At 47.2% G+C, this 24,638-nt stretch overlaps 1 protein-coding gene across 8 annotated transcripts in view; it reads left to right on the top strand.

The window, feature by feature from the left end:
- DTNB (dystrobrevin beta) overlaps positions 1-24,638 on the top strand; it is a gene marked incomplete at its 5' end in the record, with an annotated part of 196,188 nt that overhangs the window by 115,629 nt on the left and 55,921 nt on the right. For all 8 annotated transcript variants that reach the window (XM_081998026.1, XM_081998024.1, XM_081998025.1 and 5 more), the window contains 3 exons: positions 13,841-13,926; positions 16,304-16,417; positions 20,542-20,638. In XM_081998026.1, coding sequence (XP_081854152.1) covers positions 13,841-13,926; positions 16,304-16,417; positions 20,542-20,638 — 297 coding nt within the window. The remainder of the gene's footprint in view (positions 1-13,840; positions 13,927-16,303; positions 16,418-20,541; positions 20,639-24,638) is intronic.

The raw sequence follows: 24,638 nt of genomic DNA, 5'->3' as shown, positions 1-24,638 counted from the left end.
AACCATACAAAAAACTCTTTTCATGGGTCAGTAAGAAAGCTAAGGAGGATGTCCCACGAAAAGGATGGCATTCAAGAAATTGAGAGCTTGCCCAAATGGAAAGAAAAAGGAAGCCTATAAACATGGCTGGTTAAATGTTAACAGGAAATTCAGAGATGGGAAAAGAATTCGCAAGGGATGCCGAAGTCTATGGTAAAAAGATTTTCAATACCATCAAAAGTAGGAATCTAAGTAGGGAATCAATAAGACTTTTTGGTGACCAAGACGTACAAAAGAGTGGTCAGGAATGAAAAGACCATAGCAAAGAAGCCCAGTGAGTTGTTTGCCTCAGTCTTCACTGCTGAAGGTGCATCAGGTGATGTATTCTTTATAGCAGGTAAGTTGAACAAGTCAGATCAGTTTGAAGTAAATAGACGGGAACTTTTAAAACAGGTAACGCATAAGTCAGTAAGTCGCCGCAGCCGTGTGGCATGGACCCGAGAGTCCTTGGCAGGCTGGAGAAATGAGCTGACAGTTACAGTGGAGTTCAGCGTCGCCTGAAGCCAGCCCTGCGTCTGGGGCAGGGTACCACCGGGCAGCAGCGCGGGCTGAATGCCCATGGCGGCTTTGCAGAGGAGGACACGGGCATCCCGGTGGAAGGCAGGAGTCCGGCGTGTGCCCTCGCGGCAGAGCAGCCCACCGCCGGCGAGGGCGCGGCCAGGAGAGACTTTCCTCCTCTATTCGGAGCTGGTGAAGCCACGTCGGCAGTGCTGGGTCTGCTCTGGGGCTCCACAGCGCAGGGAAGACACGGGCGTATTGGAGCAAGCCCAGCAGAGACCACGCAGATGGTTGGTGGCTGTAGTACAGGACATGTGAGGAGAGGCTGAGAGAGCTGGGTACGTTCAGGATGGAGAGGAGAAAGCAAAGGAGGATCTTGCTGCTGTCTGCAGCTACCTGATGAGCCAGACATACCCTTCGGCCAGCCGGGGCAACCCACCGCAGCGGTGCACAGCGGAAGGGCAAGAAGCAACGGAAACAGACAGAAGTTGCAAGAAGGGCAATTCCAACTATGTATTAAGAAAAACTTCTTTACCATGATAATGGTCAAATCTTGTTGTCCAAGAGGTTGTCCAGAGATGAACTGGAATCTTTCTCCTTGGAGACATTCAGAGCTCAACTAGACAAATTCTTGAGCAACCTGCTGCGAATTGGCCCTACTTTGAGCAGCACATGGACTAGAAACCTCCAGAGGCTCCTTTCCCACCTACATTTTCCTGTGAATCTGGACTTAATGAAAGCGGAGAATGGAAACAAACCGCCATAAAGGAGTCATGGAATCTTTGTCAGTGGATATTTTAAAGCCAAGATAGACCAGTATCTGCTGGGAATACTTGAGAGAGATTGATGTGAACAAAGTTATTTCTTGATGTCCTCTCCACCCCTATGTCTTGGATGTAATAAGTTTTATTTTTTAACACACTCTAACAGCTAGAAATTAAGAGGATCCCAGATACAGACTGTTCATACTACAACAGCCTAATGCAAAGTTTCTTACTCTTTTCTTTGAAGTAGCTGGCAGTGTTCACTGCTGGAAGTTGTGCGTTGGACTATGCGGCGATGTATCTGACTCAGTCCATCAGTTTTTGCTTTTTCTCAAATTAGATAAAATGTTAGAACTGCCTTCTGCAGGCTTGTTACTATAATAAATGTCACTTGCCATATGACTGCAAATACATTCCATTAACATTTTTAGGGGAAATGGCTTTGCTTGAAGTCTTACTGGGACAAAATAATTTGAGGCAGATCTCAGAGTTAATTCTTGAAATCCAAGTCTGTTTCTTCTTAAAGACGAAAAGTAAATGGGGAGGAGGAGAAGAAAGGAGAATGGATCGTTTGTCACTCGATACATGTGAGTTGCTCAGTAGGGCAGGAGAGGCTGATGGCATGCAACCAGCGCAATTACGCACTGCTAGACAGCAGCTTAGTCTGCGTTCGCTCAGACAAGCCCTGACTGGGCTACTCTTGTTTTCTTCAAGCCAGTCGTCAGAAGACAAAATTCCTTTTATTGAAATTACGTTGCTCAGGGCTATGCTTGGCCTGCCAGTTTGGTCGCAGCAGAGTGCTGTGCATCAAAATAACTGTTGGCTGTCTGCGCTAGACCGGCTAGCTGGAAAGCAAAAGAGGGAAAAGCAGAAGGTGACTAGATGAAAAAAGTGAAGAAATCAATGGAAAGCAAGCCAAACTTTGCTTAAATCACAACTTCCAAGATCACAACTTCGTCTGTTGTCTCCCTCTGTTGATCTGTTCAGATGATCAGTCTGAGTTCAGAAATAATATGCTTTTTTCTATCAAGCATCATCTTTTTCATAAAAGCTGGGACTGAAAGTGACCCAGCCCCCTTGCCTCCTTCCCCTTACAAAATCCCTTCCACATACAGAGCAGATCCCGCCTCAGTACTGCCCCGTTACTTGAATACGGGTAATCCTGTATATAAGGTGACTGCATACTTTTAAGAGAAGGGGTGATTACGTGTATTTTAGGTGAATATATGTATATGCAGCCACATATATAAAGCAGCCCTAGGCCTTCAGTTATCAATGTTGGGTCACAACAACCCCACGCAACGCTCCAGGCTTGGGGAGGAGCAGCTGTAGAGCTGCTCGACGGAAAGGGACCTGGGGGTGCTGGTTGACAGCCGGCTGAACATGAGCCACAGTGTGCCCAGGTGGCCAAGAAGGCCAACAGCATCCTGGCCTGTATCAGGAATAGTGTGGCCAGCAGGAGCAGGGCAGGGATCGTGCCCCTGGACTTGGCCCCGGTGAGGCCGCACCTCGAATGCTGTGTTCAGTGTTGGGCCCCTCACGCCAAGAAAGACGTTGAGGTGCTGGAGCGTGTCCAGAGAAGGGCAACGGAGCTGGGGAGGGGTCTGGAGCACAAGTCTGATGAGGAGCGGCTGAGGGAACTGGGGGTGTTCAGTCTGGAGAAGAGGAGGCTGAGGGGAGACCTCATCGCTCTCTACAACTGCCTGAAAGGGGGTTGTGGTGAGGTGGGGGTTGGTCTCTTCTCCCAAGTAACCAGCAATAGGACAAGAGGAAATGGCCTCAAGTTGTGCCAGGGGAGGTTTAGATTGGATATCAGGAAAAAATTCTTCACCGAGAGAGTGGTCAGGCATTGGCACAGGCTGCCCAGGGAGGTGGTGGGAGTCACCATGCCCAGAGGGATTTAAAAGATGAGTCGATGTGGTGCTTAGGGACACAGTTTAGTGGTGGGCTTGGCAGTATTAGGTTAACAGCTGGACTCGATGATCTTTAGGGTCTTTTCCAACCTAAACGATTCTATGAGTTTATGGTTCTATGAACATCCTACACAACATCTCCCTTCCTTCAAGGCAATACCTCCTTCATCTTCTCTCCCACCTGCTCTACCTCAGCTCCTTTTTTCCACCCCATTTTCTGCTGTTAGGACACTCCCAGATCCTCCTGAGTTTTTGCTGATACACCTGGGCAGGTTGAATCATACAGGTCGGTATCTGGTCTGTGAGCCAGACATGCCTGCTGCTTCCCGATGACTTCTGATGGAGAGTGACCCACCATGGCAGGCAGCAGCCTGCGGCACTCAGCAGGAGCAGAGGTCCACAGGGGCGGTGCACTCCTGGCAGGACTCTCCTGACCAGTGCAGCCTCCCTGCTAGGAAAAGCACGAGCACCTAATAAATATGAGATAATACTCAATTATGGATGAGTGGATAATTAGGTTGAGTTATGTGGTTGAGTTACGATAATTAGGTTCTTGCCCACGTTGCTCTTTTTTGAAAACTGTGTGGTTGCTCTTCTTCCCTCAACATTAAGCACCGCTAAAAGCCTATCATCACATCATGTCGTTAAAGCTACCTACAACCTAAATAATATTTGTAATATTCCCTTCATGCAACTTTTCTTATAAGCTTTAGGCATGATTTAATAAATACTTTTTTAAATAATGAAAGAACAAGTAAACCAGATTTCCTGTGGTACATCTTTGCAGGCTAAATCCGCAGCTTGGTTCTTGGATCATTTCTTCTTCTCCTGGATACAGCAGTTACATGAACCATTTTTGTTCATTTGTTTCCTCCTCTTCTTTGTCTGTTGATCATTGTCCTGGTTTCAGCTGGACAGAGTTAATTTTCTTCCTAGTAGCTGCTATAGTGCTGTGTTTTGGATTTGGGATGAGAATAATGTTGATAACACACTGATGTTTTAGTTGTTGCTAAGTAGTGCTTATACTAGCCAAGGACTTCTCAGCTTCTCTCCCCTGCCAGCGAGAAGCTGGGAGGGGGCACAGCCAGGACAGGTGACCCAAACTGGCCGAAGGGATATTCCACACCATATGATGTCATGCTCAGTATATAAACAGGGGTAAGTTGGCCAGCGGCGCCGCGGCTCGGGAGCTGGCTTGGCATCGGTCAGCAGGTGGTGAGCAATTGCATTGTGCATCACTTGTTTTATATATTCTTTTATCATTACTATTACTATTCCCTTCCTTTTCTGTCCTATTAAACTGTCTTTATCTCAGCCTTTGGTTGAGAAAAAGGTTGTCCTTTTTTTTCCGATTTCCCTCCCCCATGCCGCTGCGCGGGGAGTGCGCGTGCGGCCGCGTGGTTCTCAGTTACCAGCTGGGGTTAAACCACGACCATCACAAAGAGCACTGCGAGACTACAGTGATGGGCAAGTGAAGCACTTTCCATGACACCATGAGGTCCTTGCACCAAGGAACGTGGAATCTGATGCCCATGAGACACAAGCTTTACTGTTCTTTGACAGTTTCTTCCAAATCAGGGTGATGGAGGAGTGCAACGGCTTGCCAAACCGGATTTTTGGGGCTTGATTAAACACTGTCATTAAATCCTTTTCTATCACTCAAAAAAAGTGTACTGTAGGTGAGGTCTGAATCCTCGTACAACAAATACCAGTCCGACAGGGATTTGGACTTGATGATCCTCATGGGTCCCTTCCAACTTGAGATATTCTATGATTTTATGACTTGAAGTTCCAACATGGCTCTCTCTCAAGTTTAATGGCCTATTCATAGGAAAACTAAACTAACGCTGCTAGGAGGTTTTCCTGTAGTTCCTATGCAATATTAAGAATTCTAAGTAGATTTTATTATCATCTTCTTATGAATTTTCCTGCTGAGAGAAAATGGAGCTTGTCATTTGGATGATCTTCTCAGAACTGTTAAGGCTTCAGCATTCCTGCTGAGCACCAGGAAAACAGAAGGCAATGGTAATCGTACCTTCAGCTGTGTTGGAGAGTTTGCTTAGCTTTTAAACTTTTTTTTTACATTTTAACTTTTTGTATGTTAGTCCTCAGCTTGAAAAGCTTCAGCTTTGGTTTTGCTGCTGTTTGGTATAAAATGAGAGACCTATGTTACAATTCATTGTCAAAAAGTCTGTCTTCTTTTCAAGCTCCACCATACTTCAGAACCCTTTTACCCTGGATACATGCTGTCGGTTGTTTCTGCAGGGATCTATAATGTTTTGGAGTTAGGTCATACTATGCTATTGTCAGAAAATTAGGAGCTGCATCCAATAGGGCCAAGAAAAGATCACCACATTGCACCACCACTATGCAAAAATAGATCACCACTATGCCGTCATAGCTAGGACTACTGACTGCCTGAGATATCTGCTCCTTACTGAAAAGGAAAGCTACAGAGGACAAAATAATATAAACTCTGCTCATTTTCTCATGCACGTGCAAATATGGGGTTGGGGGGGTAATTTTGAAGGCCTCACATCTTATGCTGTTGACTCCCACCGGGTCTTTGTGCTCTGTTTGTAGTAGAAAGCCTTTGCAAGGGCCGAAGGGGGATTCGTCCCTGGTGCCGGGCGCTGCTGCGCAGGTGGGAGCTGAGCCTGCGAGGCTTTTTAAAGAAAGGAATGACAGTAATAAATCTTGAAGACACAAGTCATTCATACCTGTCCAGTAAGATGGAGTGCGAACGTAAGAGTGCTGACTAGTAAATGAATGTTTTGGGTTGTTGGGGTTTTTTTCTTCTAAGTGCAGAGGTTTTAAGAAGCACACATAGCTTCACAGAGAGGACAGGCACCTCTCGTCGCAGTACCCAGGAGCATGCAAATGCTCTGATGAATTCTGCCTCCCTGGATTTACAAAAGAATAGCATTTGCCATCGCAGTCCCATGCCACACACCCAAAACTCTTCCGAAGACGATGACAGTGAGAATTTGGTGTTAGGAAAATGCTGGGCTGAAGTGAGAGCAGCGACTGCAGTTAGGTTTCCTTCCATGGGTTCCAGAGCGGTTCATTCACTGCAGAAATACAGTCCTACCAACGTCCAGCCTGAAGCCCGGAGCAGTATTTGCACATTTAAATGATGCCTCATACTTTATAATTAGCTCCTAATAGTTGTATTTAGAAGATGCATTTGAAATACACGCATCCACAAGAGGTAATGTGATACCCAAGTGAATTTAATTTGAAACCTTTAGATCAATAACAAGCCCACACTATGTCCACCAGCTTCTCAGTCATTCTTCAGAATCTTTGACCCCGAGTAATACTTCCTCTCACCCATGTGAAATCTGATGTTTTCAGAAGAGTAAGGGCACCCTGAGACTGCTGCAAAGGATGAACCAGGGTCCATTAAACCGTGTGCTCCATGAAAGCCTGCAATGGTCTAGGCTTGAGAAAAGTGGTGACAAACTTTTTCAAATCCAGGTGTCCATTGTAAATTATTTCATTATGATATATTTTTCACAAAATCACAGAATGGTGGGGGTTGGAAGGGACCTCTGAAGATCATCTGGTCCAACCCCCCCGCCAAGGCAGGATCACCCAGGGCAGGGTGTACAGGAACGCATCCGGTCAGGTGTGGAAGGTCTCCAGAGAAGGAGCCTCCACAGCCTCTCTGGGCAGCCTGTTCCAGTGCTCCGTCACCCTCACAGTGAAGAAGTTTTTCCTCATGTTGAGGTGGAACTTCACGCGCTGCAGTTTGTGCCCAGTGCCCCTCATCCTGCCACTGGGCACTAGGCTACACTTCTATACAGGCTACAGCAAGATACTTCACGGCTGGGTGTAAAGGAGCTTGGGGGGTTATTGATCAACGATCAGTCAAGGAAAGATTAAGGCTACTGATCCTGTGAGCAACGTAACTGATGAGAAATTTTTAGTTATTTAAATGACTTCCCATTTGTGAGAAGAAGTGAATACAGATGCCCAGCACGCTGGATGCTTGGAACTCGGGTGTGGTTTTGTGGGCAGAATGTCAGATTTTCTACAAATGCTGCACAATTGTGCTGCGTAAGGCTACAGGCTCTTACAGTTGGAGAAAAAAACAGTTTGAAATAAATGCAATGCTTAAGATACTAGAAAAGCCACCTGAAAATGCAATGTAAACATAAAGACTTCTTCCCATCGACAAAAGAACTGAAAAAGAAAAAAATCTGAGTTCTTGGTTAATCTTACTTCTTTGTTGCTGAGAACGTGATGGTCAGTTACTTCATTAGTTTCTATGAAATACTGTGGTTTTTCTCACAGGTCTCTAGAGGTTTATGAAGCAATATGAATGAAGATCGGTAACAAGAATGACAGAAGAAAGAAGGAAGAGTGATAGAGAAAATCTAATCAAAGAGCTTGAGAAGTGATGGGAGCAGAAGGGTGTCTGGTAGTCAGATTTTTTGGGCTTTAAAGGATGAAGGAAAAAGTTCCTTCAATCAAAACAGAAGAGATGGGAAGTTATTGACTCACATAACTATGCATCTAGTTCACAAGCCTGAAAACAGTGAAGATCTCGAATATCTTTAGATTTGACAGAAATATGAGTTACAGGACATTCTGAGGGTATCTTAGGGGAAAGATTACTTTTTTTAAAAGATAGAAAGAGGAGGAGGAGGAAGATGGTGATGATGATGATGGGGGGGGCAGGGTGAAATGTTCAGAGTCGTTCCTGTTTACTGTACTGCAGGAAACAATGCTCAGGAAAATTTTCAGCTGTGGAACCAGAAGGTGACATGAAGGAAGGTCCCTAGCTCAGTGCATCGACTAGAGGAAGGTTTTCCCTTACGTTCTTCGAAAGGGAACAGTGACCTGTGAGGAGCCGGCAGGGGCTGGACGTTGCCGAACAAACAACATTGCTCTGCAATATGACGGTTGAAGTTGGCCATCGCTTTTGAGTATTTGATCACGTACCTCAGCTCTGCAAGTCATAGGCTGGTACAAACGTAAACACCCACGTGCAGCCTGCACCCGCACCACCGAAGCTGGAGTGCCCTGGCAGTTCAGTGGCTTCCCTGGCTCTGAACCTTGACAGGCCAGCGAGGACCTACCTGCGGGCCTTTCCCACGGGAGGTCAGCTCAGCTAAGCGTGAACCATTCTTGGGCAGATGCTTATCCGAATTATTTTTAACAAACCTCAGTGGATGCAGTCTGCTCCAGATGGAGTCCCTCAGGGAAATTTGTTCCGATGTGTAAATTCATCTACCAACAAAAAGTTTTCCCTGAATCTTAACGTAATGCTTCCTTGCTCGGTTTGATCCCACTACTCGTTCCCCTGTCTCAGGGGATATGGAGAGCAACTTGCCTCTTCGCAACAAGTGTTGTATATTCGAAGTTTCTTATGTTGTCTCCTCTCATTCTGTTATCCTCTTCATTCTTTCAGTCTTTTCTCGTTGTCATGATTTACAGACCTCTGATCATTCTTCTTCTTCTCCCTCTTTCTCCAGTTGACCTTTAGCTTTTTTAAAATCTTAATGCTCAGGCTGGAAACAGTAGTTCACCCAAGTCAGAGGCCAGGGATAAGTCATGCATTGTAGTACACAGCATAGCCTGCTTCAAACAACCCCTTCCTGCGCTCCGCAACAGCGTGAGGTTATTGTCTCATGTTGGGTTGTGAGCTAAAGTCATTTGCAGATCTGTTTTTGCAGAACTGCTGCCTCATCCATTGGGTGTTTATGTAGTTAGTATCATAGAACCATAGAATAGTTTGGGTTGGAAGGGACCTTTAAAGGTCATCTAGTCCAGTCTCCAACTAGCTGACATGTCAAAAGTAAATACAAGTTTGCACTTGTCTTAGTAGAGTGCAACCTATTTTTTCAGACCATTTCTCCAATTTCTCAAATAATTTTGTATTTTAGTACATTTTATATTTTATCTTGTCCTGTAAAGCAGTACGAGCTCGCCACAGTGTGATACAGTCTGCAGATGTAGGAAGTAAATACTTTATTCCATCATCCATGACATTAATGAAATTATCGTAGGGTACTAAATCTCAGAGAAGAACTATAAAACCCCACAAGAGGATGTCAAAAGCATTGCTGAGGTGAAAGTGGATTGTGTTAATAGTTTCTCTCCTGTTTGATTTTTTACTGTGGAAGGAAGGTAGTTTGCTTTGGCATGATTTGTTCTTAAGAACTCCATGTGGACTATTGCTTAGCCTATCATTTAAGTGTTTACAAGTGGTTTTATTGTGTTTTTTCCCCAAGAACTGAGGTTAAGTTGACGGGTCTATAGTTGTTTGTTCCTTCTTACATTGTGTCTAGGTGTAAGCTTTATGGATAGCCTCTTCTAGCGTCTGGAGTGTCGCCTTGTGAAACTTACTGCTTTCAGAGATGAACACAAAAGCTCTGAGATTGCCTGAGGTTTATTTAAGTACCAAGATCTAAGTACTCTGATGAATTGCCTCATGCCCTGGCTACTCGAAACATCTGTCTGTGTTGTCTTCAGCCTGTTTTCTCTTCTCTAATCTGAGTTTTTACCCCAAGGCTGTAAATTCCATGTCCTGGGCAGTTAATTTTTTTTTAGTATTGGGCCACCGTTGGATTTTTTTAATAAAACCCAACCCAGAGAGCACGAACCAGAATCCCAGGGCTGACTTCTGACCGCCACTGCATCTTGCACCGCTGGCTGCAGCTGGGCTTTGGCAGGAAGGATGGAGCCCGCTGCCTCCCAGATGCCGTTTTGTTGGGGAATGTGGCACATTACTCTGTGTCTTGTTACCCATTCAAGGTCAGATATATCTAGAGCTGGTGTCAGATATTTTCTGGACAAGTGCAGTAGCAATTAGACACCTCTTGTATTTTCAGCAGGCTCAACACTGTCTCAGGTGACTCTTTGATACACTTTTGCATATGCAAGAGCTTAGACACCTCTCCTCCTGAGTCCACCTTGTAGTACAGATTAGGCGAGAGCTAAGTGCTATTCCTCAGTAGCTGAGTGTGCAGTAGACACTTGGGCTTTGTGTATAGCAGTCATTAAAAACCTCTGGTGCCCACGTCTATAATATTGAGCGCTCTCACTCTCCAGACAGTGTGGCTGCCTACAAACCACCTGCTGCAGATAGTTCTCAGCTTAGGGTAAATCCCAAACCATGCTGAGAACTGCCTGAGCGAGCTAGTTAGTCTGGGCTAAAAATAAGGCAGGGGCCGTACTAAATATCTAACAATACGGGTGGTCAAATTCCAGTGCCTCTGCCTGGTGCTTTTTATTTCACTAGCATAGGCATCCCCTTTGCAAACTTTCAGGCTGAGCATCAGGTGTCTTTTAAGTTTAAGAACCTGGAAGGTTTAGATGTTGGTGAAGAATCAGCAACCTGAATTTTTTTTTCTGGGCTTGTTTAGCCTTGAGAAGACTTGTGAGGGTCTTCTTGTGTATTAATATATGATGGTTGCAAGTAAGAAAGACGACAGAGACAGACTCTCTTCAGTGGTGCCATGACAGAACAAGAGGCAATGGGCACTAGCTCGCTTCCATTTCAACAAAAGAAAAAACTTTCTTGCGGTATAAGTGCTCAAACACTGGAACAGGTCACCCCTGGACACAGGGTCAGGTCACCCCACATTCCACAGCCAGTTGTGGAGTCTTCATCCTTGGAGGTATTCAAAACTCAGCTGGACAATATCCTGGGCAAGCCGCTGTAGTTGACATCACTTTGAGTAGGGGTTTTGGATTAGACCATCTCAAAGGTCCTTTCCAACCCCAATGACTCTGTGATTCTGAGTTACCATAAAAAATTAATTGGACTCTTGGAAGCAATAGAAAAATAAGAGAACACTGAATTGTCATACAGAATAGCCAGTTTCCAAAAAGACCTCTTGACTAGCAATGTTTGAAAGTGAGCAGCATGAGGGATGTGTCTCCTCTAAGTTCTCTGCAGTGTTGTCTTTGCTCCTGAGGACTCGAGTACTTTAGGTCGTGAGGGTGATTTCAGGCTTTGTACAGAGTTTCTGAAGAAAGGGACTAAGGACAAGATTATGTTTTTAAAGGCACAGTCCTACTTTGCAGCAGAACAATGGTTCACGTGCTTCAGGTAGAACCCGAAGAGCCCCAGAGCCTCAGGAAGCTCCTGAGGCTGCAGGTGAAACACGTCACCTGCCCTTGTCCTCATAGCTGATTGTACCAGGATGCAGGGAGAGACCTCGGGACCTTTGCTTTGCAACGCACTGTTTTGGGGGAACCGGTAGGTCATATCAGTGTTATCTGCGCTGAGACTCTGCAGGTCACCCCATGATGCAAAGAGTGGTGGCAGTGCTGCTGCCCACACTGTGCACCTACCCCAAATGTCAAGAGGAGATGAGATGAGATGAGATGAGATGAGATGAGATGAGATGAGATGAGATATGAGAGCTGGGGTTTTGCCCCAGCTCTATGGGCAGGTCCATCCCAGCTCCTCGCCCACACCAGCCCTGTTCCTCAGTGTGAGAGCAGAGCCCACCCTGTGCCATCGGCTCCTCCCCACTGCCTGGGGGAAGAGGATGGGGTTCTGACCCTTCTGCAATGAACTGTGTTTCTGCATTTCAGTTTCTGGGTTGATTTATTTTTATTTTTCACACTCTTCATTTCAACTCCCAAGCTGTTTTGTTTCTTCTTGCCTGGGACCTGCCTTACCAAGCAGTTTTTACACAGGAGATTTCCACATCATTAGGAGACTCCTGAAGTGGCTGTCAGATCACCCAGGAGGACACCGAAGATCAGCTTGTAGGTGTGTCAGTCAAGCAAGGCTCATTTGCCATGTGCAAACACACCCACCACATGGGTTTTGCCCAGAGAAGAGGAGTGCTATCCACTCTTCAAGCTTAACTCCAGTCAGGGTTGGCTCTAGATACCCACAGCAAAACAAAACTGAAACCCTAGAGGTGTCTGTCCCCTTCATCCTGGATCTGCCACTCTCCACCCTGTCTCCAGGAGCACTGGTAGATACCAGTCTCTTCCATCTGACTTCTGGTTTTCTACCCAACAGTTTCCGAAAACGGTTGTGAAAGTGTCTTCTCAAACCAGGATCCCAATCTGAAGTCCTTCTGAAAAAGTTGTGGTAAAAATCTGTGCAGTCTTGAGATCTGATGAAAACAAAAAGGCAAAAGCAGAGCACAGAAGTGCTCTGCTGTGTCAGAAGACACCCCATTTCTCAAGTACCCGGTGAGAGGCAGAGGCACCACGGCCTTAATCATCTGCGCTGCCTGTATGAACACACCCTCTCTGCCCAAGAGGCAAAGACTGCCAGAATGAGGAAATCTAATCTGGACTGGAGCATCTTTGCTATGAGGAAAGGCTGAAGGAGCTGCGACTGCTCAGCCTGGAGCAGAGGGTGCTCGGGGGGATCTCTTCAATGTCCACAAATACCTGCAGGGGTGGCGCAAAGAGGACGGAGCCAGGCTCTGCCCAGTGGTGCCCAGTGCCAGGACCAGAGGCAACGGGCACAATCTAGACCACAGCAAGTTCCCTCTGAGCATCAGGAAACACTTTTCAGTGTGAGGGTACCCAAGCATTGGCAAGGTTGCCCAGGGACATTGTGGAGTCTCCCACCTTGGAGCAACTGGCTCTGGGTGGCCCTGCTTGAGCAAATGACCTCCAGAGGTCCCTTCCAACCTCAACCAACCTGTGATTCTCTAATGGCCTGGTGTTAGAAGCAGACCCTACATACCATCTCGTTCCTCAGACGTATCTTAGACGGGAAGACCTGTCCATGATAAAAGGTATCTCCCCAGCTCCAAGTGGACAACTTCTTGTGTCTGATGGCCAGAAGGATAGTTCTGAGTCGTACTAGACCTGCAAAGCAGCAACTTAGGATTCCACTGGAAAAATGCGCTGAACCAGTACAAGGCCCTGTAATTTTTCTCTCTCTCTCTTCTTGGTCCATATAACTGGCTTCTTCACCATCCAGCCCAGCTGCCAACAGGTTCTGTCAGAAACTACAGATTCCTGTTTGATTTCCCAGTCCTTCTCTCAGCAGTGGTGAGGCTGCTGGTGAAAAGCGCCAAACACAAGGATCACAAAGGGCAGGACTCACTGGGAAAATGTATTTGTTCAGCAGTCTCCCTTCAACTGATGCTTTTGAGGGGTTGTGAAGAATTAGATTTTCCAGAGACAGTGACCATGCTTAAATTTAATGTCTGTGAATAATCCTGCTCATAAGCTGTAAGTTATTCCAACTTTTCTTCACTAGCTGACATATGGGAAGGTCAATGTTTCACAAAGACTTTACCATGCAAAGTATAGCTGCATCTCTTCCCAGGGAAGCCTGTCGGTGTTTTAGGAACAGACAGGTATGGTGTATCTTTTTCTGAAGGTCTTAAAAAAAAAAGGGCAAATAAAATTCTTCAGATGGATAGTGAGGATGATGAGCCAGTGATGAGCCAGGAAGTCACCCTTTCAGCCGCCACCCAGCCTCAGATCAGACCAAGCCAGCTGTAAAACCCATCTCGATGTGCCCCGTAGCCCGTCTCAGCACAGGCATTTTCATAGTTTCGCAGCCTGGGCTGCAAGTACCGTACCACGGCATTCAGGAAACACGGGGCTGGATCCAAACTGTGTCATGTGTGATAACAGGTAATGAATATTTTGTCTAATTTTTCTCTGTTCCTCATCCAGCAGCCTCGCCCACCAACAGACCTGGGGTTCAGCTTTGATGCCAATAAACAACAAAGACAGCTGATAGCAGAGCTGGAGAACAAAAACAGGTAAAAAGCAAGCTTTGATCAGTATTGTTTTAGGAACAACAGTTGAGGAGAGAAGAGCCTTCAGTCCTTGTGCTTCGTTGTTTTTAACCTTCTGTATTATGTTAACCGCATTGTTTTCCTAGATCTGTTGTTGAAAGGTGTAGCTGCCTCATTAACCGGTTAGCTCGGTGCGGATGCAGCTGCGGTGCCCTTATTCCCCAGGGAGCAGGTTAATCTTCTTCACTGATCTTCTTAAAATCATCTTAACTGACACTGAGCGTCAGGAGCTGCGTTGCTATCTTGTATTGCTCTCTGCAAACCCAGCAAACTTCTGGCAGCAGGGTAAGCCAGTCAAGGAGGCAGCAGGAAAATAAATCGGTTGCGATGTGGTGGAGCCGGTGGGTTGGAAGGCTGGGGTGGGCAAACTCAGCTTGAGAAGAACGAGTGGGTTTTCTTTTTACTGTAAAACAAAAAAATCTGGAGAAACTGGGAGTCATGGAAGAAGTAAGAGATGGGAAACCATCTCCAACCAGGAGAAGACGCTTCTTCTGGACAGGAGCCGGCAATGTGCGCTCGCAGCCCAGAAGCCACCCGTGTCCTGGGCTGCCCCCAAAGTCGCGTGGCCAGCAGGGCGAGGCAGGGGATTCTACCCCTCTGCCCCGCTCTGGGGAGACCCCCCTGCAGTGCTGCGTCCAGCTCTGGAGCCCTCGGCACAGGAGAGACACGGACCTGCTGGAGCGGGGCCAGAGGAGGCCCCAGCGATGCTCCGAGGGCTGGAACAGCTCTGCTGGGAGGACAGGCTGGGAGAGCTGGGGGGGCTCAGCCTGGAGCAGAGAAGGCTCCGGGGAGACCTTAGTGCAGCTGCCAGGGCTTGGAGGGGCTGAGGAGAAAGATGGGGACAGACTGTTCAGCAGGGCCTGGAGCCACAGGACAAGGGGTGACGGTTTTAAACTAAAAGAGGGGAGATGTAGACTGGATGGAAGGAAAGAAATTTTTGGCAGTGAGGGTGGTGAATCCCTGGCCCAGGTTGCCCAGAGAGGTGGTGGATGCCCCATCCCTGGAAACACCCCAGGTCAGGCTGGACGGGGCTCTGAGCAACCTGCTCTGGGTGAAGATGTCCCTGCTCACTGCAGGGGTGGGACTAGAGGCCTCTGACGGCCCCTTCCCACCCAGACCCTGCTGCTTTTTGCTCCGGAGGGTCTGTTAGAGAAGAGGTTGCTGGTTTTATCCTGGCGTTGATTCACACTTACCTGCTTCTCCTGCACCCGCCTTAAGCTCGCGTGTCTCTGGCCGCGAGAAGCTCAGAGGGTGCCGCCCGAGCGAGCGAGCGAGCGAGCCGCTGCGCGGTTGCAAACCCCACGTGCCGCAGGGCACGGGCAGCCGGCGCGTTGCCGCCGCAGCCTCTCTGCGTGCCCGACGACGCGCTGGCCTCGTCGCCACGCCCGGGTCTCCCCGCGCCCCAGCTGCGCCTCGCTGGCGCGCGTGAGCTTGCCGCCTGCGCGGCCCTTTGCCGAGGCAGCCTCGGCGCCCCGGGTGGAAACGCGTCTTCGGGTTAGTTTGGGGGAGAACCGGTTCCTGGAGAGCAGAGGAACGGCTCGACCCTCGCACCACGTGAGCGTCGCAGCTTCGATACGCCACCAAGAGACCTTGCAGGTATTTGAAATTACGCGTCGAGGTCGCAGATGAGGGAGATCTCGATCGGTGCTGGTACGAAACCTTGCAAGGAGAGCGGCTCTGCAGTTTTAAAACGGAGCAGGGCGGGGGAGAACTAGAGGTGGTAATCTCCCCCTCAGAAGGATTTCGTGCCCATTTTCATAAATGAGTCCTCGGCCGTCGGTGCTGCGTCCCCTCGCCTCCGGCTACGCGGAACGCAGCGGCCTTAATTGGGCCGCTGGCTGGTCGCCTTCCCTTTGCGAGGCCTCAGGAGTTTGTCTCTGTTCCCGTGGGCTGTTACGTTCCTTATCCCTGCTGAGCCTGGGAAGGGGGAGTGGGAAGCTAACCGGTGCCCGCGTGGCTGCAGTCGCTGGTGCCGCCGCTTCAGAGCCCTCCCTACAGCATGTGCCATGCCGATTGTCCTGAAAGTGGAACTTTGCTCCTCTGAGAACAGCCTCTGAGCCCTTTCCACCCGAAAGGCTTGGGGGAGACGTTGCCAGCCTATGGCACGTAAGTGATTTCGTACTTCTTATTACTTAAGTAATAAATTTTCGATGTGTATTACAGCACAGGACTGCGCTAACTTACCTGTCTTAGGTTTGAATTTGTGCCAGTCATACGTGAACAAAATTGCTGTACTTGGGCCAGGGGCTGACAGAAAGAGTGCTTGAAGGGCTGTAACAATATTTAAGAGCAGTGCAGAGCCTGACCTTCTTCTTTGATCTTCCCTCTGTCATTTCTACAGAGAGATACTCCAGGAAATTCAGCGTCTCAGGCTGGAACATGAACAAGCCTCTCAACCCACCCCTGAGAAAGCCCAGCAGAACCCAACTTTGTTGGCCGAACTCAGGCTTCTACGGTAAAAGAAATACCTAAAGCTCGTGCGCATTCGGTGCCGGGGGCGGCCGTGGGGTCTGCTCCGTAGCACAGGCTGCTCTGGCTGGTTTGGGGGAAAGGGTAATACCGGCGTATCTTCGGTGACCCTGAAGTGCCGTTTTAAACTGCTGAATTCTGAAGACTGACAGCATATTACAATTTGCCTTGTTTTAAGGGCATTTAGAAGTAAATAAAAATGTCTCTTAAAATGAGTTCCGTTTGTACAGCTCAGAAAACTGTAAAGGAAGAAACTGGTGGGAAAAACTGGCAGGAATGGCATTAACTGCCTGTCTTTTACTGTCCGAAGGAGTGGAGCTGAGGAGAAATGTCAGTTATTTGATTAGTCAGTGAAACTCCAGAAGATCATACGCACAGGTAGTCAGGCATACATCCGAAGCTGGAGAACAATCTTCAAAGCCTCTTTGATTAGGTTTGCGTTTTGAAGCGACAGGGAAAAATGGACAGTATTTATAGAATAAAGCGTTTCATAGGTTGGGTAGTCGCAAGGGCATTCTCTGGCTATATTTGATTTCATCTTCTATTACTAGTTAATTCAGAGCTCAGCCTTCAAAAATGCCATCTGTAATCTAAAGTAGGTTCTAAAATCTAAGCTCTTGGCAGCAGCAGCTCTTTGCAAACTGCCTTGTATTTATTTCATTCGTTGGGGTAAGCTTTTCCTGCCCGCTTCGGAAGCGGCACAGTTGTGCTTCCCAGGAATGCTTACAGGTTTTCCATAAAGCCCAGGGCTCTCGGGACGGAGTGACCGCAACTGCCGGCAGTGTCTGCAAGGTATAATCCAGCCCCATATTGCAAAATCTAAGGCTCTCAACTTCCTTCATTACTTTTTCATACAGAATTTGCTACATTATCGTACATTTTGGCATCTCTCTGATATTTTTCATTCTATTGCCTAAATATAATAGCTCATAGATAGGTTTTCTAGCTTTATGCTTTACAATGTTTAAAAAACTGGAGAGGATGCAGAAGTTACCCACAAATGTTGTGCAAGAGGTAGAGAAAAAAGAGATCGCGGGGCAACCTGATGCGTTGTTTGACCCAGCAGAGAAAGACAAAAGGACCAAGAGCTTAAACTGGAAACCAGCCGCATTCAGACCATGCTTTTTAAAGCACATGCTTTTTAAAGCGAGGCAATAATCTCAAGAGCAGTGATAGAGGTTTCAGTCCCTAGATGTCTTTTCTAAAGATGTTTTTCCAAAGATACAGGTTATGGGGAACAAAACAGAGCTAACCAGGAGGAATTAGAGGGCTTGTGTTTTGCTGAAGGAAAAAAAGCTGAATGATCGTTGTAGCCACTTCTGGCCTTCAAATACATGAACAGCATTGGCGAATAGAGGAAAAAAAAGGTTGAATTCAGCACGTAAAGCCTGTCAAGTCATCACAAGTCTGGCCTTCTGTGTAACACGGGCTGGGGAATTTCTCCCTGCAGCGCTCCGGCAGAACCCTTTCTGACCGCACGGCAGCACCCACGTCAGACAGACATCCAGGCTTTCGTGTTAGGGAAGGAACGAACGGCACGGCACGTCCCCCGATACTGTTCACGTCATCATCCGTTAACTTCTGAGCTTCGTCTCTGCTCAGTGGACTAAAAGTGTGCACATTATTTCTAACCTTCATAAGCCTGGCGCCGTTTTCCAAGCCTTGGCTTTCCCTGCGCTTTTGTCTACTGGGCTAAAAAGGTCTTTTTCAAAATTCCTCTCTGCACGAGTCTTTAGAGATTTTGATTCCCTCCCCTCTTAACCTCATCTTGCGTAACTGGCTTGAACTTCTTCAGTTTCTCCATAAAGCGGGTTTGCCAAATCTCCAGCTCTCCCTTCAGCTTGCTGTCCAGTTCTCTCGAAGTCCTCTGCACCTCTTCTCTATACGGGCTGCCGCGTCTCATACGTAGCTCACCGGCGCTGTGGATAGAGCTAGTGTTAGCTTTCCTGCCGCCACACATCAGTCTCACTGACAAATTCAAAGCGCACATTCATTTTCTTGACCGCATAGCATCAGGCTGGAAGTTCACAGTTAGCGGGTTACCTGTGATGTGAACGTACTTGGCAAAGTCACAGCTAACGGGGAGACATTCCCCAGGCCTGCGGGAGCAGCGCGTGGTGACCTTGCCTTTGAACGTATGTAAGCACCGAGTGATCCCGCCTGCTGTGTGGGCTGTGAAAGCATGAGGAAGGTAATCCGTGGAAAACCAACGTGCCCCGGGTTTAAATCTGCAGGCAACTCGGCCCGTAGAGACGAGTCAGCTCTCGCACGCCGCTGGCAAGCGTAGCCTTGGAAGAGGTGCGGATCCGTCATCCTTGCGGATCCCTGCCCTGTAATGCCGACGCGTTGGCTGCCTCCGCCTGCCGGTCCTCGGGATGCCCGTTCGTACACAGGGGCCCGGGACCCGTTTGCCCCGAGCGTGTGCCTCCAACGGCATCCTCCAACAGCCCTCCAGGCTGTCCCGTCTTTCTTTTTTTAAACATTTAGCGCCCTTTGTCGCTAACAAACGGTGCCTCTGTCTTCGCTGGAGGTCATTGAAAAAGGAATTGAATAGCGTCAAGCAAAATCAGACGTGCACATTGATTACCACCCTTAACAAGTACATTTGCGGAGCTATACTTATTTAATGTGTTGATTTTTACGTTATTTGTAGTTGTTAACCAGAATGTTTTACTAAATAACTATAGAATAAAAGCCACAGACGTTGAACTGACCTGAGAGGGAAAAAGGACCTTATAAACAGATATGTCTGTGGTGCTTTTTAACACATTTTAGGTGACCAGGCATGTGTAATCATCTCTTTATTGCCTTATTTTTGTGATAAGGTTTGGCATTTAATAACTACATTCTTCAAAATACAAAAATATCTGGAAAGAAATACGCAGGATAGTTAATGCTTTGCAGATTTCTGTCTTTAATAACCGTTGTAGAAGCGAGTTAATCCTGTTATGTAGCATCTTAGCGATTTTCTGCTTGGTGCGTATGCTTATGGTATGCCATTTTCGTGGTCACCATAATGAAAGCAAGCCATACCCAACAGATTTGTTCAGTCTAAGTGAAAAAAAAACTAAAAAAAAAACCCTAAAAAAAAGTAAAGTGAAAATCTAACTAAAAAAAGGTAAAAAGCTTACTAAAAAAGTAAATGTTTCTTTCCCGATTCTGATTTCCAACTGGTGTTTCTAAAACTAGTTGGTTATTAAAATTTCCTGAATTATTTATCCATAGTATATCACGTGAGAACATAGATACAATCTAAGACATTTGAAAATTCAGTCTGTAATGTGTGGTGCCTTTAACTTTGGATTAAGACATTATTATGTCCACAAAAATAACGGTAGATGAGTAAATAAGCCTTTCTTATCTGGGGGGATGTGATTTGTGGGGCCCAGCATTTCTTAAATCATAGAAGAAACTGAACTTCTGACATCTTGACAGTTTGTCTTTGAATTTCTCCTTCTATTAGTCACTCCTTTATTTTTTTAAAACATAAAATAAAACCATGCAGTCATACTTCCTTAAATATCTCACAGACGGGCATCTGTAGAAATCCAGTGGGTTTCTGATGCCGAGGAGAGGGAAGGTCACGTCTTATCTCCTTGTCTTGTTACCTGGGTTCTGGTACAGCAGATACGTCGAAGATTATACATCACGTTGGTGGACAGAAATAGCTCTGCCGAGTCGCCACCCAGACAGGTGATAGCTTTTCCTTTCCCAACATCTGCAGCCTGTTCTCCGCTTTTTTTCCTCTCTGTTTTTGCCTCCCATAGCTCATTCTCGCTTGTCTGAAAGCTCTGCAGGATGCCTGGGTCTGACGTTAAGAGAGTTCTTAAAAGGCAGAAGAAAGTGGGCTTTTTTTTCTCGAAACGCAGTGCTCTTGGAAAGGGCTTCCTATTACCGAGGTGCTGAGGGTAGATTTCTGGATTTTAAGTTGAGCGCTTGATTGTTATAGAGAGGTTTCATGGTCACTGTACTGTGCTTTGCTCTGTTTTTTTAAATTGGAAGCAGGTGGGAGTGATGAAAACCAAAGACACAGTTATATGGGTGAATTTCCCGAAGTGGTTTTGAAATACCCAAAATTTATTTTCTCTTTCTTTCATGTAACTGGAACAGACAGAGGAAGGATGAATTGGAACAGAGGATGTCTGCGCTTCAGGAAAGCAGAAGAGAGCTGATGGTGCAGCTCGAGGGGCTGATGAAACTGCTCAAAGTAAGCCATGTCCTGCCAGAAACGCAGCGCGTCCTCTTCCCCGGGGCGGGAATTCACTGCTGCCGCTCTGAGATTCCCCTTTGCTCTCGTGCCGCTATCGATACTTCATGAGGAACAGAAGGAATTTGCAAAAAGGCATCTCCACACTGGCTCTGCGCGCTGGTGCAAACGGTTCATATGCTGCTGCTTTGGTTAAAATAATCAAAATGCCCTAAGATTTGGAAGGCTTTAAAGTACTCGATTTGGTAATTCGCTGCATGCTGTTCTGGGTACCGATTCAGTTCTTCCAGTTTTAACTGGAAAACAAACTGGAAACTGTCAGAGTCTGCCGCCGTGGCACGGTGCCGTGTTCCTCCAGGTGGTGTGAGTCCAACCCTGCAACGTCTGGATGCTGTTGGGTCTGACCTATAGTATATGGTATTGTCTGGATTCCTGATGAGGGTCTGTTATTTTTTTATAGACTTTTTTATAGTCTAGAGTTGAGCTCGTAGTTGATGACTATAGCCTGAGGTACTGTTATGCGTTTATTCTTTCCGTTCTTTACATTGGACAGGAGCCTCTCTTTAAAATGAATGGCAAAATATTGTCCTCACTCAAAGGGGTTTTGGTCTAAGACAAGCTGCACCAACGATACTACAGGCAAAGACAGACATGGGAGAGAGCACATGACGCTGACAGGAGCGGCACAGGGTTTCTAGATTAGCTATAGGCACATCTTGATAGTTCCAGAAAAATGCAGAGCTTGCCTGCACGGGGAAGGGGTGATGAAGTCACCTGTAAGTCTGAAGTGCAGTCACTCTTCAGATTAGCCTTGCACTCTGGAGTGGGAGTGTGTACACACGAGGCCGTGGTCAAGTACGCTTCAGAGGTGTCTTTTACTTAGTTTCCCTGTGCAGATGAGCACATAGTTAGTATTAATATTGGAGAAGGTTGGGGATTTTTTAAGTCAGTGGTTCTGCACACTGTTAATTATTTTCCTGTTCAGCCTGATAATGTCTGTCTTCTAAAAATTTAAAGACAGCCACTTGCTAAATTCACTTTGATTTCTTCAGACCCTAAATCTTTGTAAGTTGAAGATTGATATCTCTGAAAATGGGCATCCAAAACTGAATTACAGATTCAGGAAAGTATAAAAATTTGGTGCATCAGGAATAGTGTGATTCTTCATGGTTCAGGTGACCACAGTCTGAGCATTTTTCTTGCACACATTTGAGGAGCCTCTTTATAACTAAGGCAGTTTGGACATCTGCTTTAACATGGTGACAAGCTCGGATGTGAGTTTCCTGTAGACCGTTATTTTCAAAGCACTCCTGAGCCTTCACACATTAATCCTCCCAAACGTGACCTGAGGTAAATGCTATCATCTCATTGGGGTGAACGGCGGTTCTGTTGGCTGGCTTGACTTTCTGCTCTTCCACCTCAAAAGCCTTGGAGGCCAGGTGGACTATCTTTCTCAGATGCACTGCTCTGAACCGGTACGACAGGCGGGCTCCGGAGCAACCTGCGGAGCTTTGCCCACGCGCGAGACGATGCAGGCGGGCAGCACGCCTGCCTTTGCCTGCTGGGCCATCATACTCTCATCTCCCAACTGCCCAACCAGTGTGTGTTTCCTCTTGCCCGACTGGCTGGACACGTGAAGGCGGCGTTGTGTGGAGCAGCAGAGGATATTGGTGCCGGGAACACACCGATGAGGAGAGCACGGAGGCCACTGCAGGACGTTGTGGAGGAAAGAGAGCACGAGCACGAGTGGCAGGTGCTGCAACTGGGGAGACACAGGAAGGAGGAAGGAGGATTGCAGAAGAGGGAAGGGAACCATAACTGACTCACATTTGATAAACTGGTGTTTTCAGGACTCATTCATTAAGTTGAATCATGCAGTTCAATTATGAGCTTGACAGAAGTCTTAGTGACATCTCCTAGGCTGTCTTGTACAGAAGGTTAGCTTAGGAGCTGGCTCTTACTAGACTTGTCATTTATAAATCTAGTATCTTTATTTAATTCTTCCAGTTCCCAAAATTGTTTAAAAATTATAAGGGAAATAGGACTGGATATAAGGAGAAACTTCGTCCCCGTGAGGGTTGCCAAGCAGTGGAGCAGGGGCCAGAGAAGTTGCACTCTCTCTATCCTTGGAGGCTTTCAAGACCCGACTGGACAGAGCTCTAAGCAACCTGGTCCAAGATTAAGTTCATAGAATCACAGAATCATAGAATACAAGGTTGGGAGGGTCCTCAGGGATCACCTGGTCCAACCTGCCTCGGCAAAAGCACAAGATGGCCCAGCACCCTGGCCAGACGAGTCTTAAAAGTGTCCAAGGAACCCACCACCTCCCTGGGGAGATTATTCCAATGGCTGATCGGTCTCCTTGTGAAAAATTTTCCTCTCGTGTCCAGTTGGAATCTCCCCAGGATTAACTTGTACCCATTACCCCTCCTCTTTTCCATGGGACTCCTTGGAAAAAGGGAGTCTCCATCTTCTTTGTAGCCACCCTTTAGATACTGGAACATGGTGAGAAGGTCTCCCCTAAGCCTTCTTTTCTCAAGGCTGAACACACCCAGCTGTCTCACCCTTCCCTCACACAGCAGGCTTCACAGCCCTTTGGCCATGTCTGTGGCCCTTCTCCGGACCCTCCCCAGCCTGTCCACATCTTTTTTGCGTGGTGGGGACCAAAACTGAACACCGTATTCCAGGTGTGGCCTCACAAGCGCTGAGGAGAGTGGGATAATGACTTCTTTACCTCTGCTGATGATGCCCCTTGTTGATGCCACCCAGCATCCCATTGGCTTTCTGTGCTGCACCACCACACTGTTCACTCATATCGAGCTTCTTGTCCACCAGGAACCCCGGTCCCCCTCCACAGAGCTGCTCCCCAGCCAGGTAGATCCTGGCCTGTGCTGCACTCCTGGATTATGTTTTCCCAGGTGCAAGACCTTGCACTTGCCCTTGTTAAGGTTCTCGTTAGCCCACTCTTCCAGCCTATCCAGGTCTTCCCACAGAGTGGCTCTCCCTTCCAAAGTGTCCACTTGCCCACTCAGTTTGGTATCATCAGAAAACTTCATCAGGGTACAGTCGATCCCATCATCCAGCTCACTTACGAAGATATGAAACAGCATCGGGCCCAAGAGCGATCCCTGGGAGACGCCACTTGTGACAAGTAGCCAACTGAAAAGGAGCTATTTACCCCCACCCTCTGGGTGCAGCCTGTCAGTTCCCCACCACCGCACAGACCACTTGTCTAGACCGTAATGCATCCGTTTCTCTAGGAGGAGGCTGTGGGAGACCATATTGAAAGCCTTGACGAAATCCAGGTAGACAAATGTCCACCGCTTGCCCCACATCAATCGAGCAGGCTACTTTGTCGTAGAAGGCAGGCAGCTTTGTCAAGCAGGATTTGCCCTGGGTGGATCTGTCCTGGCTTTTCCCAGTCACATGCTTCATTTGACTTGTGATAGCGCCCAGGATGATTCGTTCCATGACTTTCCCAGGGACTGAAGTCAGACTGATGGGCCTGTAATTTCCTGGATCCTCCTTTAAGCTCTTCTTGCAGATGGGGGTGACATTAGCCTTCTCCCAGTCTTCGGGGACATCCCGTGACGTTGACCCTGTTCTGAGTAGGGGGCTGGACTAGAGACTTCCTGAGGTCCCTTCCAATTTGAATTATCCTATGAGCCTGTGACTCTTGTAATTACTTGGTTCTACACGTTGTATAATATGGTTCTCTGCATTTGCCCTTAAGAGCTTTCTGTGGAGCCTGGCAGCTTCTCTTTGATTAAAGCATCTTCCAGCAAGACATCTGGTCTTGAACTGAAGAAATCAAAAATGGAAAATTCACTGCCAATGCAAATTTACTTGCACGGTTAAAAAATTTCTGCCTCATTTTCAGTTTTAATGTCTTTAGCTTCAGTTTACACCCATTGGCTCTGGTACATGTGGTTCTCCCTCCATTAAATTGAGGAGCACTTCAGCACCCCTGGTTTTTTCCTACGCAGATGCTTACTCATCT

Source organism: Phaethon aethereus, assembly GCF_964289735.1.
Source record: "Phaethon aethereus genome assembly, chromosome: 3".
In the NCBI taxonomy this organism is placed as follows: Eukaryota; Metazoa; Chordata; class Aves; order Phaethontiformes; family Phaethontidae; genus Phaethon; species Phaethon aethereus.
The sequence above is the reverse complement of the archived record's forward strand: the minus strand, read 5'-3'. Positions and strand labels throughout refer to the sequence as shown.